We start from the raw sequence: 16,548 nt of genomic DNA on the forward strand, positions 1-16,548 counted from the left end.
TCACTTTTAGAGATTTATCCAAAAATGTATCATTTAAAATAGTAGTGTAGGAGAAAATTATCATGATAATGGAGCAGATCGGTACAAGTCTGATAACATGTCCGTTAAGTTAAGGTATCTTGTATTTTTAAAAAATTGTGGTGGAAACATTTTCATGGACAATAACTTTTTTTCATCAGGGAATTGGCACCACAAACAGTGCAACATTACACTTGGAGTGTCCCAGCTGCATCTGATTTGAAAATGGCTTGGGCATGTGGGGCAGGCAAACCTACAATCCATTCTCTTGAGAAGGTATATGATTGCATTTTACATAATTTATTCCCTTATATCTCAGTCGCTCTAGTTACCTTTTTTCCTAGTATGTATTTCTTTAGTTGTTAATTTTATTTTTTATGTCTCAAAATGTAGAAGGTTTATCCTATTGTCAAGACCTCAGGTTTGTTAGCTATGAAAAATACAAATAGATTAAAAATTTGTCATATTTGGCTTGTGATCCAGGAGCACCATCATGTGGCCCAAAGAGGGTGACAGAATGATATACCATGGAATTTGAATAACATGATTAAATCATCAGCTCCAGATATCCATCCTTAACCGTGGAATTTGAATAAAATATGATTAATTCATTAGCTCTTTTGGACAACAGTTCAAGTAGGGAAATATTTAATTTTATATTACAGGAAATCATGGAGACAAAGGATGTATGAAAATTTAAACAGAGTTCAAGCAGTAAAAGCACAGAACAGAGAAGTGGATACATACAACTTATTTTTTGCATTATAACAAAGGAAAGGCTGATGCCATAATGTTATGATGATGAGGATTATGGCATACATACTAAAGAAATAGTTTTTAGCAATTTTTGCTGTGACTTCTACCTTGAATTTATGTTGTAGCCTTTGTTCATTCTGTGCCATGAGTTTAAACTCTGTGGAAAATCTGTTGTAAAAATGTCCAAGGAATGAATTGACATCTTACCATAGTTTTGTTGTTTTTGCATCTCTCCACTCCCTGTGCTCTGACAGTTGCAGAAATTGCCACCAGAGTATTGCACCATTGCTGCCATCTTTTGTTTTTTCACTTGATTGTTGCTAAATTATAATAAAATATGAAAAGAGTTAACTTTCATAATTAAACTTATTGAAGGTGTGAACATAATGGCTTTAATGACAAATATGAAAGAAACTACATTTACAGTTCTATGTGGATTGCCACCTGGTGTAAGATGGGTCATTCATGTCCAGACGTGTCCCCAGAGGTGCCGAAAGGGGAGGAACGTCGAAATAAATGACACAGACATTGATGTTACAACCCAGTCTGTGTAAATTGCTCATTTGCTTCTTGGATGTGCTAGAATGATGACAGAGGTACTCTCCAATAGCAAAGTGTAGACCATGGCAATTTGTGCTATTGTTTGTATCAAAATGAAAAACCTTGCTAAGAATAGAAGGAGATTTTGGGTAAAAGACTGGTTTCTTAAAAGAAATGAGATTTCTTATACATCCCTCATGAATGAACTTAAATGACATTCAGGTGACTGGTATAATTATTTTAGGATATTTTAGGATGGGTGAAGATAAATTTAGGGAACTGCTGGCATTAGTAACACCTTATATCTAGTAATCAAACACCTGCTCCCCCCAAGAACTGATGGCCCCCAAAGATTTGGTTGGCCCCCCTGGCCTTTGAAGTAATAATATAATAATAATAAAAATACGAACAATAAAATAATAATACTAGTAAAATTCACTCCAAGGTGAATCTTATATGGGTTCAAAATGTGAACAAGTTTCCAAAAATCTCTGGAGGGGGCCACCTTATAGTGCCCCTTAATCCCAGCTGAAACAACCTGCTTCGCTCTGCACCCCACTTATACCATAAGTTCTAAACCTCCCCCACCACCCCCAGGAAAAAAATGAAATTATGCCACTGCCTGTATGAAACAACCTGCTATATCTCTTGCTGATAGACTAATCGCCACAATGTGGTATTTAGCGACAGGGAGATCTTATGATGACCTAAAGCTCAGTGTGGCGATATCTCCCCAGAAGCTTGGGAATATCATCCCAGAACGCACCTCTAATGTTTATTTTCATGATGGCAGTTTCTTGTGTACTATCTGGACATCTATCCTTTATCTTATTTACTAAAATATCGTAAGCAATATTTTTTCAGTTACTGTTGGAAGAAGACTTGGATTTCACATTCTGTAAGCATGGGTGTGAATTATATACAGCAATCCAATCAGTCCAAAACACCTTATCAACCCATACTTCTGCCATAGTTAAAAAAATTCCTGAAGACACGCATCGCAGACAATGCTTGAGTATTACTGAAATGGTAAATACAGGATTTCCAATCACGTACGGATATGTATTTCAACCATAGAGGAACTGCATCTGACAGTGAACGGGCTATTGATACCTAATTTTAAACAAGTTGTTATGCTTTATCTGCGCAAAAGTCTGTACCGACTAAAAGCGACCACATTTATGTACCAACATCCACTTTTCTACAAGTCTTAAGACCGGAGCATAGTGTGAAAGGGGCCTATCACCATTGCTGCCATCTGTGTTTACCCTTTACTTTTAACAAAATAATATTGCTGATGATAAAATGTTGAAAACAAACCAAATCTTTGCAATCTATTAACTAAAACTTATTTAAGTTTGTTCATATACAAAACAAACCTTTGGTCTTAACATTAGGATAATACTAGCGCCAAGCTGGAAACCGGTAGAATTAATAACAAACTTGTGATATCCAGGGACTATTGGCATCTATACCAGGTTATGTGGTATTGTAGTTCCCAGAATGCCCTTGGCGTCTCGTGACCCATCAGTTATTTTCCTATCGCCTTTAAGATAGGACGTGATTACTTTCTATCTGTTTTAAAGCCGGTTTAGTTTGCCCGATTTTATTCATATTTTCCTTTTTTCTCTCTGGGTGATCTCAGCGTGGGTGTGATCTGCTAGGTGTGTGTGTACATTGTGAGATGGAGAATTTTGCTTCACCAACGGAAATTTCTTCGGGTTCTCGCAAGAGACAAAGAAAATGCCCTGGAGTGAGTGGGTTTCCTTGTTCAAGATTTTTGACATCGGTGTCTACAGATCCACATCCAACATGTAGTAGGTGCAGAGAAAACAGAGAGGGGGAGCATCGCCATCTTTGTTCCAGGTGTCGGCCCTGATGTGCAGAGAATGGAAGGAATGTGGTCAGCGTTAGACCTACCAGGCGTACCAACCTTGGAGGGGTTGCTTTCTCATTATATGGCATCACTTGTCCACCCCGGCCCGACAACGGTGAATGTTCCTCATCCCCCTGGCCCTTGCATTTTATGGGATCTAATGCCATGATAACAACAACAACATCAATGTTTCTGCGATGCAGAACATTGGAAGCAGTTTTGCAGCACACGCAGGGCTTCCAGCAACAGCCGCTCAATCTCTCCCTACAAGAGTGGTGAGTTCACAACCAACGTCACACACGGGCACGGCTGACACGATGACGTCACAGCCTACTGCTTCTCTCACTACTTCGTTGCCTCCAAAGACGAATACGCTTTCTGACTCTTTGGTACACACAGTCATGAAGAAATTACAAGCTCTAGAGGACAAGACAGATAAAGACAAAAAGAAAAAACATGAATCATCTTCTTCTTCGTCTTCTTCCTCTAGTTTGGCGTCATTGCAAAATTCAATGACGTCACTGTGTGTACCAGTCAAGAGTTGGAGGATACAGGACTTCGTGACTGATCCTCGAGGCAAGAGAAGAAGAGTAAATTCTTCTTCATCTTCAAGCCAGGACTGTCACATCCCTGTCAGCAACAAAGTAAAGAAGACAGTGCTGGTAAGCTTAACGCTAATGGACGGAGTAATTTACAGGCGTCCGACCGAGTGAAAGCATCGACGGTCGCTGGGACAGCGGCCACTGCGGAGATCCCAGCAGTGAGGACAAAGCGTTTAGCAGAGACTCCACTGCCGTTGGTAAAATCAACGGTGATTGGGCAGCATCCAACGAAGATTGGAGAACGTATACCAGTTTCTCCTGTAAGACCTTTTAAGATAAGGAGAAAGGATGAGAGTTCCCATTAAAAGGTCGAATACTAAAAGAGTTGGTAACCTCTCCTGATACGCTGATGGAAGGCGTTGTTTGCCTCGATGAGAGATCAAGGCCAACTTCCCCAATGGCCGTCGGAGATGATAGTCAAATGACCTTGAATAATATTAATAGAGATAGAGAGGAAATCAGCTCGGTTTCAGGAGAACCTTCATCTTGGAGGTATAGACGGAGTTCTCGCTCTAGATCTGTGAGGAGAGAAGAAGTTAGGCAGCCACGTCCTCCTACTAACTATCCGAGATTTAGCCGATGTCGGCCATCAGAGATCAAAGATGCCGTGGTCGTAGGGTCGGACGGCCATGACGTACCCGAACGTTTGTCAGAGGATAGAAGTGAAGTAGCTTTTCTTGCGGCTGAACACATTATGTACGTTGGGACCGAAGGAAGGGGAAAACTAGGAGTTTCTGGCTTCGTATGGGAGGTGGTTGATTTGATTCGTCAAGCCAATAACCTTTCAAGGAGCACGGAGGCACCTGCCAGTATGCTTCCTCTGGGAATCGATATGGTATTTGGACTGAAAAAGGATACGAGGGTGTCGTATGAATTACCTTTGCTCAAGTCATGCGGAGTCAGTTTTACAGCACGTCAATGCACGGATTGCTGGAAGGGGTAATTTGTTAACCCTCTTACGCCGATTGGACGTATTAAACATCGAGTCAAGATGTCTCCCGTATGCCGATTGGACGTATTATACGTCGACTCAAAAAAGTTTTTTTTAAATTCGCGGAAAAATACTTATAGGCCTACTAGCCAAAAACTTTTGAATTGCGCCTTGGGGGATGCTGGTAGTTCACGGATCAAGGCGTTGTTTTGTTTACAATCGTTACGCAGGCGCGCAAGCGCGAATTTCTTTCTTATCGCACTAAAAAGTATCAGTGACACATCTCAGAAATTATTTCGTCACTTAGACATAATTTTTGCACTGTTTTAAATTATCCATTACATGGAGTATTATCTATGAAAAAGTGCACAATTTCATGTAGAATACAACAAAAAAATACTCATGATTGTAGCTTTTATCAGTTTTGAAATATTTTCATATAAATAACGATAAGTGCCAAAATTTCAACCTTCGTCGGTAACTTTGACTCTACCGAAATGGTCGAAAAACGCAATTGTAAGCTAAAACTCTTATATTCTAGTAATATTCAATCATTTGCCTTTATTTTGCAACAAATTGGACGTCTCTAGCACAATATTTTGATTTATGGTGAATTTATTAAAAAACTTTTTCCTTGCGTCCGCGCGGTAACTCTTCCGATAAATTTTTTTGTGCGATTGTCCTAATGTTTGCACCATTTTAAATTTGCCGTTACATAAAGTTTTATATATGGAAATGTGTGTAATTTCATGCACAATGCAACTAAAAACAACCCATGGTTGTAGCTTTCATCAGTTTTGAAATATTTTCATATATATAACGATAAGTGCAAAAATTTCAACCTTTGGTCAACTTTGACTCTACCGAAATGGTCGAAAAATGCAATTGTAAGCTAAAACTCTTATATTCTAGTAATATTCAATTATTTACCTTCATTTTGCAATAAATTGGAAGTCTCTAGCACAATATTTTGATTTTTGGTGAATTTATGAAAAAAAAAAAAATTTCCTTATGTCCGGGCGGTAACTCTTCCGAAAAAAATCAGAAATTTTTTCGAGCAATTGTCGAAATGTTTGCACCATTTAAAATGAGCCGTTACATAAAGTTTTATTTATGAAAATATGCGCAATTTCATGTAGAATACAACGTAAAATGATTGAAGGTTGTAGCTTTTCTCTTTTTTGAAATATTTGCATATAAATCACGATAAATAGAAAAAACAAACCACGTTCGTTTAACTTTGACTCTACCGAAATAGTAGAAAAATGCAATTGTAAGCTAAAACTCTTACAATCTAGTAATATACAGTCATTTATCTTCATTTTGAAACAAATTAGAAGTGTCCAGCAAAATATTTAGATTTATGGTGAATTTAAAAAAAAAACTTTCTTTCCCTCCGTGCGCCGATTCGCGGCCGCAAATCTCCGAAATGTATACGTCGCATTCTCATAATATTTGCTCCTTTTCATATTAGGCGTTTTATAGAGTTTCATATATGAAAATGTGCGCAAATTCATGAAGAATACAAACAAAAAATAATTGAAGGTTGTAGCTTTTCTCATTTTTGCAATATATTTGCATATAAAAAATATATATATAAAAATTTCGACATTCATTCAACTTTAACTTGTCCGAAATGGTCGAAAACTGCAATTCTAAGCTAAAACTCTTACAGTATCATAATATTCAATCATTTGTCTTCATTTTGAAACAAATTGGAAATCTCTAGAACAATATTTCGATTTATGTTGAATTTTTGAAAAAAAAACTTTTTTTACGTCTGCGTGTTACGAATTCATGCACCATTTTCTGATAATATTATTTCTGTGTTTCTTTGATCGTTTTACAATGTGTTCTATATCAAAATTATTGAAATTCAGTGTACAATATAAAAAAAAAGTAACTTATTAGCTTTAACCGTTTTTTGCACGGCTCGATTTGAATACAATTATGTATGAATTTTTTTTTTTTTATCGCTACCATATATCGCATTATTTATATATGATAATGATTTTTTTTTCATTTCTGATGGTTGCATACTAAACTTTAGGCAATGACAAAAAAAAAAGGCGCCAAAAATTAACTCTTAATCTTCAAAACTAAGCACGCTGGGATTTTAAAAAAAATTATTTTTTCCGCTTCTGCGCTCACTCCAAATCCGCCTCGGCATACGGGAGACGTTTTGGTTTTTAGGGCTTAGGCGTAAGAGGGTTAAGATCAAATAGATAATTTAAGTTTATTCCCTCGCCATTGATGAAACATAGGAAATATTATGCAACACCTATGGTTCCTTTGCTATCTAGACAAATTAACCCAGATGTGGTAAGGTTAAGCTTAGATTAACCTTGGATCAAGTTAAGATGGAATGCCCATCGATGACTTGTCGGGAGGTGCTACTTTGGAAGCAACAGCTTCTTCTATCTTTCAGACTGCTTCTTGGTTAGACCTTTGGTCAACAGCAGTGGCAAAAATTGCATCCTCAGAAGCAACAAGAAAAGTGGTGGATGAGACAATGTTTATCAGATTGCTACAATCAGGTTCCAAAGCAATTGCGTACTTGACGAATTTGAGTGCCAATGTTTGGGCTAATATCCTGTTGATTAGGAGAGATGCAGCTTTGGCTAGATTAAGCTGCACTATTGACTTGGATTCCCTGTTAGCAATGAGGAATGGGGATTTCCTAGAGTTGCAATTGCTGTTGCCAAAGAGCATACTGGAAAATACCATAGATAGAGGAAGGATAGATACTCATGACAGATTAGTCCAGCAGGCAGTTAGGAAAACATCTGGAAGCCAGGCTAATTCTAATGAGGTAAGACATCAGCAAATACCTCATAAGAAATCATTGAGACATAACATCTCTAATAGTTCAACAAGACCCTCTTCCCCAAAGAAGTTAGCTCATTGGCCCTATCACAATAGACGCAATAGAGGAAGGGGTATTAGGGGCAGGGGGAGAGGTTCAAGACGATAGGATGGGTGCCTCTCATCACTCAGCCACACCAGTGGGAATTGACTGGCAAATCACTGGAAGGCGTTGCAGGAATCTGGAGCGGAGCAGTGGGTGGTAGTGTTCTCAGAATCGGATATTTGATTCCGTCTGAAGTGACCCTACCCTTGACAGAACAACCATTACTGTACCTCTCCTATGCTCAGGAATCTCAGAAAGCTTTTATTCTGCAAGAGGAAGTGAAAAAGATGATGGAAAAAGGATCTGTGGAGCAAGTATCGCTTCCGTCAAAGGGGTTTTACAGCCACATTTTCCTTGTCCCCAAAGCCAACGGAGATTGGAGGACAGTAATTGATCTGTCAACATTGAATCTGTTTATAAGGAAAACCAGATTCAGAATGGAGACCCCAAAGACAGTTCTAGCAGCAGTCAGGGGCAAGGATGCTATATACTGACAATAGCCTTGAAGGACGCATATTTTCAGATCCTAGTCCATCAGTCTTCCAGGAAATTTCTCCGCTTCAGTCTTGCAGAGAAAGTTTTCCAATTCAGAGTCCTGTGCTTCGGATTGACAACGACTCCGCAAGTTTTTACCAGAGTATTCACTCTCGTGTCGACGTGGGAGCATGCTCAGGGGATCAGGCTAATAAGATACCTAGACAACTGGCTGGTGATAGCAAAGTCCAGAGAAAAATTACTTCGGGATAGGGATAACCTTCTGTAGTTTTGTCACAGCCTAGGCATTGTTATAAATTAGAAGACGTCAAAGTTGGATCCAAGTCAACGGCTGGTGTATCTGGGTATGACTATAGACACAGTAAGTTCCTTAGAGAAGCTGGTACCACACACGGGAGACTACATCTTTGATCATTGCAATGGAGGATGAAGGAGTTTTGGTCTCCAATGGTAGATCACCCATACGAGCGAATTCCCGTCAACAGCGGTGAGGAAAAACCTACTGTGGTGGGTGCAGGACAACAATCTGACAGTGGGAGTTGCCCTTCAGCAACCCTCTCCGGACCTCTTGTTGTTCTTGGATGCGTCACTCGAAGGTTGGGGCGCCCACATGGAGAAGCTGATGATTTCAGGGAAGTGGAGTTGCGAGGACAGAGAACTCCATATAAAAGTGTTGGAGTTAAAAGCAGTGTTTCTGGCACTACAGGAATTCCGGGAGAGGTTGAAGGGACAATCAGTGGTATTGATGTCAGACACCTGATAACAGTTCAGCTTCATCAGTAGGCTGTAGAGAACTTAGTAGACGTCAGAGCCAGCTATATTCCAGGAAAAAGAAATATAGTGGCCGACAAATTGAGCCGCAATGACCAGATCCTAGGAATGGAGTGGTCCTTGCATCAAGAAGTAGTGGACAGAATGTTCATATTGTGGGAAAGGCTGATCATAGACCTATTCCCAACTAGGTACAGGAAAAAGTTGGAAGTGTATTGTTCATTAGTCCTGGACGCAGAGGCAGTAGCAGAAGATGTGCTACAACACCCATGGGACAATCTGGACATGTACGCATTTCCTCCATTTTGCCTAATCCATCAGGTTCTGAACAAGGTAATGCAGTCTCAGAACCTCAAAATGACTGATAGCTCCTTTGTGGCCAAAGGCAGAATGGTGTCCGGATCTGTTGGAACTCCTAATAGATGTGCTGAGAGTTACCTCCGTGGAACAACCTACTATGTCAACCGCATATGGATAGGTATCATCAGTCGGTGCAGTCCCTATCACTTCACGGGTGGAGACTGTCAAGTATCTCCTGCAAGCTAGAGGCATTTTTCAGAACGCAGCAACACAGATGGCAGGAAATATCAGATGGTCATGTGCAGCGGTCTACCAAGGAAAATGGTCCATGTACTGTGATTGGTGTTGTAGAAGGAACTTGTCTCCACCTGGAACCACTTTTCAACAGTTAGCAGATTTTCGGATATATATCAGGACAGAAAGGCATATGTCTGTATCTGCTGTAAAGGGATACAGGGCTGCTCTAGCCTCGGTCCTGCGGATGGAAGGCGTGGACATTTCTTCTTCATGGGAGATGGCTATGTTAATGAAGAGTTTTGAGCAGTCCTGTTCCCTGAAGGAACTAAAAGCTCCAGATTGGGATTTGACCGTGGTACCAAGTAGTCTCACAAAACCCCCATACAAGCCATTGAGACAGGCTACAGGTAGAAGCTTGACCCTGAAGGCAGTCTTCCTATTGGCCCTAGCCTCAACCAAAAGGGTGGGGGAGCTGCATGGTCTGTCATATGAGGTGAAGCATTCAAGAAGTTGGAAATCTATGGTTTTCGAGTTTGTCCCAGAATTCATGGCCAAAACTCAAAACCCATCAGTAGTGGATGGCAGAGTGGACTCCTTTTCCATACCTTCTCTGGCAGAATTTGTAGACAATGACGCTGAAGAAATACTTCTATGTCCTGTCGGAGTGCTAAGAGCGTACTTAAGAAGAACACGGCATCTCAGGCCGGGGTGCCAAAGGCCTTTTGTAAGTATAGGACAGAACAAAAAGGAAGTATCCAGGAACACAATATCTTTTTGGCCGAGAGAAACGATCAGGAATGCACACATTACAGAAGACAGAGGGTCAAATATCCTGGAGAGAGCTAGAGCTCATGACATCAGGGGCTTGAGCACTTCTTTGGCATTCAAGAAAAATATGTGTGGAGAGGATTTTGAAAGCTGGTTTGTTCATACGCGAACAAACCCTCGGCCTTAACAATAGGAGGGGTTGCTAGCGCATTTTGTGGAGGCTCGCACCCCCCCTTCCTGGTCCAGCCAGGCCATCCCCCCTCCTCCCGGCCTCGTCTTCGCGGGTAGGAGTAGTCGGCCATCTTGTATTGCTCCGCCAGTGTCTGTCGCTGCTTTGTATCGCAGCGTCAGCCCCGTTGATGATGTCACGGGGTCCATCTTTGTGTATTCCTCCACCAGTGGTGTCTCTTTCCCCCTCGCACAGAGGGGGAAAGCCGTGACGTCACCACCGCTTGTGATGTCACTCTCATCGATGACGTATCTCCCAGTCGCCTCCTCTGATCCGCCTCACTTAGCTGCGACTTCATCACTGCCGCCCAGTTCGCTGCATCTCCCTTCCTTGTCTTCGGAGCCTTCTCTGACACATCAGTCTGAGGTCATATGCCAGGCAGTGCTTCAGAGGCTGGACTCTGTATTGGATGTGAAGTTGGCTGCCCTATCGGTTGGGAGGACTGGTAGGAAACGCGTTGCTTTGTCCCCGCCTTCCGAGAAGAGTGTGCATAAAAAGCTAGTGCTTTTTTCCTCTCCCTCTTCCCCCTCTACCCCTCGTCGGCGTATTAAGCGTTGGAAGGCTAAGAACTTTGCCCTTCCTTCGCCGTCGAGGGAGGAAGAACGCGGACGTGTTCCCGAGAGTGCTGTGGTTTTGGGCAGTGTTAGTTGTGTGTGTTCTGCAGGGGTTGCTTCGCCGCCAAATCTCGAACATGCAACCACCAACCCCCCTCCGTCCTTGCACATCGCGAGCGTGTTGCAACCTCCCCTGCCCGTGCACGTGATGTTAGTGCTCCTTCTTCTCCAAAGCATATTCGTCGCCGTAAAGATCTGAAGGCGCCTGTCAAGAGGTCGAAGGTAGTGAGCACGGAATTGGTGCAGCCAGAGTGTTTGCCTGCCTCTAACTGGTGCTTCCAAGAATTCGACTATAAGGGATCCTGTGAATTTTGGTGAAGAAGGCGTGTTAGAAGAGCCTACACATCCTTCTTGTCGTCGGTCGCCGGTTGCTGGTGCCAGAGCAGGAGGGAGACACGCAGGAGTTTCTGTCTTCCTTTTCGGAAGTTGTTGATCTCATTCATGGGTTCAACAATTTGGAAAGTAGCACTCAGGCTTGGTCGTCTTACACTCCTTTCTTGGAAGCCTTGGTGGGAGCTACTCAGGACCCCAAATCATCTCTTCAGCTGACATTGTCGGGGCATGCTCAGTCGGTCTTGCAGAAGGTTAATGCCTCTGTTTCTGACCAGGACGGTTCACTTCGCTCTAGGGGCTCTACCAAACTACTACCCCTGGCTCTCACAAGACATAGGAAGTACTATGCTACGAGCTCTGCATTTTTGTTGTCACGCCACCTTAACCCAGATGTCATTCAGCTGAAGCTGGGTTTGACTTTGGAACAGGTGAGGTCAGTGGCTCCGTCCTTATCTCTGCAAGATGCCTTAACTTTGGAATCTATGGCGGCCTCCATGTTGCAGACGGTTTCTTGGCTGGACCTCTGGTCTGTGGTGATTGCCAAGATAGCTTCTGACAGGTCCCCTGAAGGGTTGGTGAGTGCCACCACCCTTGCCGGTATATTGCAGTCCGAGGGCATGGCGTTTTCATATTTGGCTCACTTCTGTGCCAATTTATGGGCTAATCTTCTTCTGGTTAGGAGGGATGTGGCTTTGTCTAGGATGGAGAGGTCGCTCGACACCGAGTCTTTACTGGCCTTGAGGAACGGTGATCTGTTGGAGTCGCAATTCTTGTTTCCATAGACAGAACTCGAAAATGCGATAGACTGACGCCGGGCTGACACCAAGGACCAACTGGTGCACCAAGCCGTGTCTAAGTCAGAGTCTCGCCCTCAGAGATGTCCGGCCCATCCTCCTCCCCCAGTCCAGCAGCAGTCGAGGAGATCGTCGCCTGGTAGGCCATCGAGGACCTCAAGTTTGGCAGGGCCTTCCCGTTCAACACAGCCCAAGTCTCAAGATCAACGCCCCTTTAGCTTTCATTCCTTTAAACCAAGAAGGGCCCCCAGGGGCAGAGGTCAAGGGGGCTGTCGGTAGGTTGGGGCGCCTCTCCCTCTCCTCTGCCATAGGTGGGGGGTTGCCTTGGTGGCCATTGGGCCAAGTGGCAGAGTTATGGGGCGAAGAAGTGGGTGGTAGATGTCCTTCGGGTGGGATACCTGTTGCCATTTGACATCTCTCCTCCTCTGTCGGACAAGCCGCAGCTCAGGAAGACGTATCCTCCAGATTCTCTTAAGTTCTTGGCTCTTCGGGAGGAAGTGCAGAAAATGCTGGACAAGGATGCGATAGAGGAAGTAGTGCGTCCATCCCCGGGGTTTTAATGTCAAATCTTCTTGGTGCCCAAGGCGTCGGGAGGATGGAGGAGGCCTGTGATCGACTTATCCACCTTGAATCGCTTCATCAGGAAGACACGGTTCAAGATGGAGACCCCGCTCTCGGTGTTGGCAGCCGTGAGGGAAGGCGACTTCATGCTGTCGATAGACTTGAGGGACGCATACTTCCAGATCCCTGTTCATTCCATGTCCAGGAAGTTCCTTTGCTTCTCTCTGGCGGACAAGATCTTCGAGTTCAAAGTCTTGTGCTTCAGGCTGACGACAACCCCTCAAGTGTTCACAAGGGTCTTCTCTCTCGCGTCAAGTTGGGCCCATGCTCAGGGGATCCGTTTGCTGAGGTACTTCGACGATTGGTTGGTCGTGGCAGTTTCCAGGGAGAAGCTGCTGCAGGACAGGGATCGTCTACTTCGGTTCTGTCTGGACCTGGGCATATTAGTCAACCAGGAAAAGTCGAACCTCGTACCCAGTCAAAGGATTCTCTACCTGGGCATGGTCATCGATACGACAGTGGCAAGAGTTTTCCCGTCGGATCAGAGATTGGAGAAGTTGCGGGCTGCAGCGTGCAACTTCCTGTCAAAGTCGCACCAGTCAGCTCATCAGTGGCAGGTTCTTCTGGGAGTGCTATCTTCCCTGGAGAAGCTGGTCCCTCATGGGCGTCTTCATCTTTGGTCTCTGCAATGGAGACTGGGGGAATTCTGGTCTCCGGTGGGGGACTCTCCCGTTTATGGTTCCATTGTCTTTGGAAGTGAGAGAAGACCTTCATTGGTGGTTGGACGACCAGAATCTATTGAAGGGCGTCCCTCTGCGTTCTCTCCCTCCGGACTTCCTTCTGTTCTCGGATGCCTCCCTCGCAGGTTGGGGCGCGCACTTTGGCAGCCTCATCGCTTCAGGCGTTTGGGTCTTGGAGGACAAGCAGCAACATATCAACGTCTTGGAGTTGAAGGCGGCTTTCCTGGGTCTGAAGGAGTTTCGGGGGATGGTAGAGGGTCACTCTGTCGTTCTCATGTTGGACAACACCACGGTGGTAGCCTACATGAACAAACAGGGAGGCCTGGTTTCTCAGCAACTTCATGCCTTGACCGTCGAGCTTCACCAGTGGGCAATCAGCAATTCGGTAGAGCTCTCAGCCAAGATATCCCAGGGAAATGGAACGTGGTCGCAGACAAACTCAGTCGCCAGGATCAGATCCTAGGCACAGAGTGGTCCCTTCATCAAGTGGTGGCAGACAAGCTTTTCCAGATTTTGGGGAGACCCATGCTGGACCTTTCGTGACACATTACAACAGGAAGCTGGAGGTGTTCTGTTCAGTGGTTCCAGATCCCTTAGCATTGGCAGAAGACGCATTCCAACATCCCTGGGACAACCTGGAGGTGTATGCCTTCCCTCCGTTTTGTTTGATCCATCAGGTTCTGAACAGGCTGATGAGTTCACATGGTCTCAGAATGACTTTGGTAGCCCCTCTGTGGCCTCAGGCGGAATGGTTTCCAGATCTGCTGTCGTTGTTGTCAAAGATTCCGAGGGAGATTCCCCCTTGGCGGCATCTTCTGTGTCAGCCCCATGCAGAAAGGTTCCACCAGTCAGTAGAATCCCTGTCTCTTCACAGTTGGAGGCTATCAACTATCTCCTCCGAGAGAGAGACTTTTCTCAGAAATCAGCTGGGCACATGTCCAACAGTCTTATGAAGTCAACCTCCGCAGTTTACCAAGGCGGTATTTGGCGACGCCAAAACTTTTACTTCCTTTTATTTAAAAGATGTTGCCCATAGATCCTTTGACACTTTTTCCTTGGGTCCAGTGGTGGCTGCCCAGCAGGTGGTATAGCTCATCCAGTACCCCTGGCAGGTCAGTTTGTGTCTAAGTCTAAGATGAAGGTATGAAAGTAGAATGAATGAAATGACTGTCTTTCTTCTTTACTACTCTTCTAACTACTCCTTTACCTACGGGCAGTATGAAGGAGAGTACCATCATGAGCTGGAACGGACTAGATGCAGGTGAGGGGGACAGCCATACTGTAAAGATAATCTAGAGTATAGAATACTTTTCAGTAGCAACACACTCCTCTCAGTAATAGAGAGAGAGTGGGGTGATAATAGGTCCAGATACAAGGGACAGGAGTGGTTTATGAGAACGGATAGCTCTCCACCTTCCGTAATGCAATAAACCATGGCACTATATGAAACACCCAGAGAGGGAAACCAATAGATTCTCATGTATCTTTGGTTCAAAGGTTAATGATCCATTGTCTTAGAATACATCTAATATCCGGAAATGGATAAAGGTGGAAAACTCCCAGTCGGTTAAAGAGATTTACCTCCCACCAATAAGTCTGTCCTAATGTTAAGACTGAAGGTTTGTTTTGTATATGAACAAATGAAAATTTTTTAACCAATTTGTATTTTTCATAACTAACAAACCTGAGGTCTTAACAGATAAGGCCCACCTCTAACCACCTTCTAACAGTCTAAACTGGGTTGGAAGAGTAACTGATGGGTCATGAGACGCCAAGAGCATTCTGGGAACTACAATACCCCGTGACCTGGTTTAGATGCCATCCCTGGATCTCACAAGGTTGTTATTAATTCTACCAGTTTCCAGCTTGGCGCTAGTATTATCCTAATGTTAAGACCTCAGGTTTGTTAGTTATGAAAAATACAAATTGGTTAAAAAATTGTCATTTTTATTATTATTATAAAGGATTAGTTTATCCAGACCTCTGAGCATTATTAACTCATTGAAGGTGTGAATATAATGGCTTAGGTGACAAAATACTTAAGAAAATGAATAGGACTTTACACCAAGGTGATCTAAGGTGTAAATTTACATAATGGCTTAGGTGACAAAATAAGAAATGAATAGGACGTTACATCAAGCTGTTGATTGAAATCATGGGAGATTGTAATTGTGGTCTGACAGTCTATTGAGTTATTTTAATATTTTTTCAGCCGAGGTAAGGCCAGTGACAGAAATGCAAAAAGGACATAGCTACAACATCACTTTCAGCTAAAAAGGTTGTAAAATGTCTAATCTGTAGGAAGGAAAATCTGACATAAGAATTAGGGATGAACCAATACCAACTTTTTGGCCAATACCGTTACCAACTTTTAAAGCTGATACTGATACCTGTTACCTCCATATTACTGTTATTTAGGAAAATATATATTGTTACTAAAATCGTTCTTATTCTCTGGTTATCATATATTAAAGGTCAAAAGTTGAAAAGTCATATAACAGGGTTATATAAACTTCACGTGTCTAATTCCAAGCTGCAGCAGTAGCAGTACAGTGACTCATTGCACCACTCACTTATACCATACCTGTAATGCCCATGTTGAAATAGTTTCTAACTCCATCAGGTTGGCAACGACTCATAACTGGTATAGATAGACACAACCATAGTTAATTAAAATTAGAATTACAATAATAAATTGTTAAATGCACTGTACAGTATTAAGTTACCATCTGTTTTTAAAAGATAAACAATAAACCTATATACTACAATGATATGCCTATATTTAGTTTGTTTGGTGGGCTTTGTTAATATAGGCAGTTAACAGTTTAAACAGTTTAGGCTTATGATGTTCCGAGGTTATGACGCTTAAGACACCAATCCGAAGGAAGAAATATGACTCCAAAAAGGCAAATTAATCAATATTTGAAGCTTTTTTGGATGAATATGAAAACAATAAAAATGCAGTTTACATAGTTTTCAATACAACCAAAGGTTTTCTTAGGATTTTTGACGATTTTCGATGCTGTTCTGGCTTACGACACGTCTCAAGAACAGAAACCCCATCGTAAACTG

The 16,548-nt window shown here is 42.9% G+C and overlaps 1 protein-coding gene across 1 annotated transcript in view; it reads left to right on the forward strand.

Moving 5' to 3' along the window:
* LOC135216964 (intermembrane lipid transfer protein Vps13-like) overlaps nucleotides 1-16,548 on the forward strand; it is an 840,085-nt gene that overhangs the window by 655,613 nt on the left and 167,924 nt on the right. The window contains 1 exon segment of the mRNA XM_064252490.1: nucleotides 180-294. Within this exon segment, the coding sequence (XP_064108560.1) occupies nucleotides 180-294 (115 nt within the window).

This window comes from Macrobrachium nipponense, chromosome 7, assembly GCF_015104395.2.
Source record: "Macrobrachium nipponense isolate FS-2020 chromosome 7, ASM1510439v2, whole genome shotgun sequence".
Lineage (NCBI taxonomy): Eukaryota > Metazoa > Arthropoda > Malacostraca > Decapoda > Palaemonidae > Macrobrachium > Macrobrachium nipponense.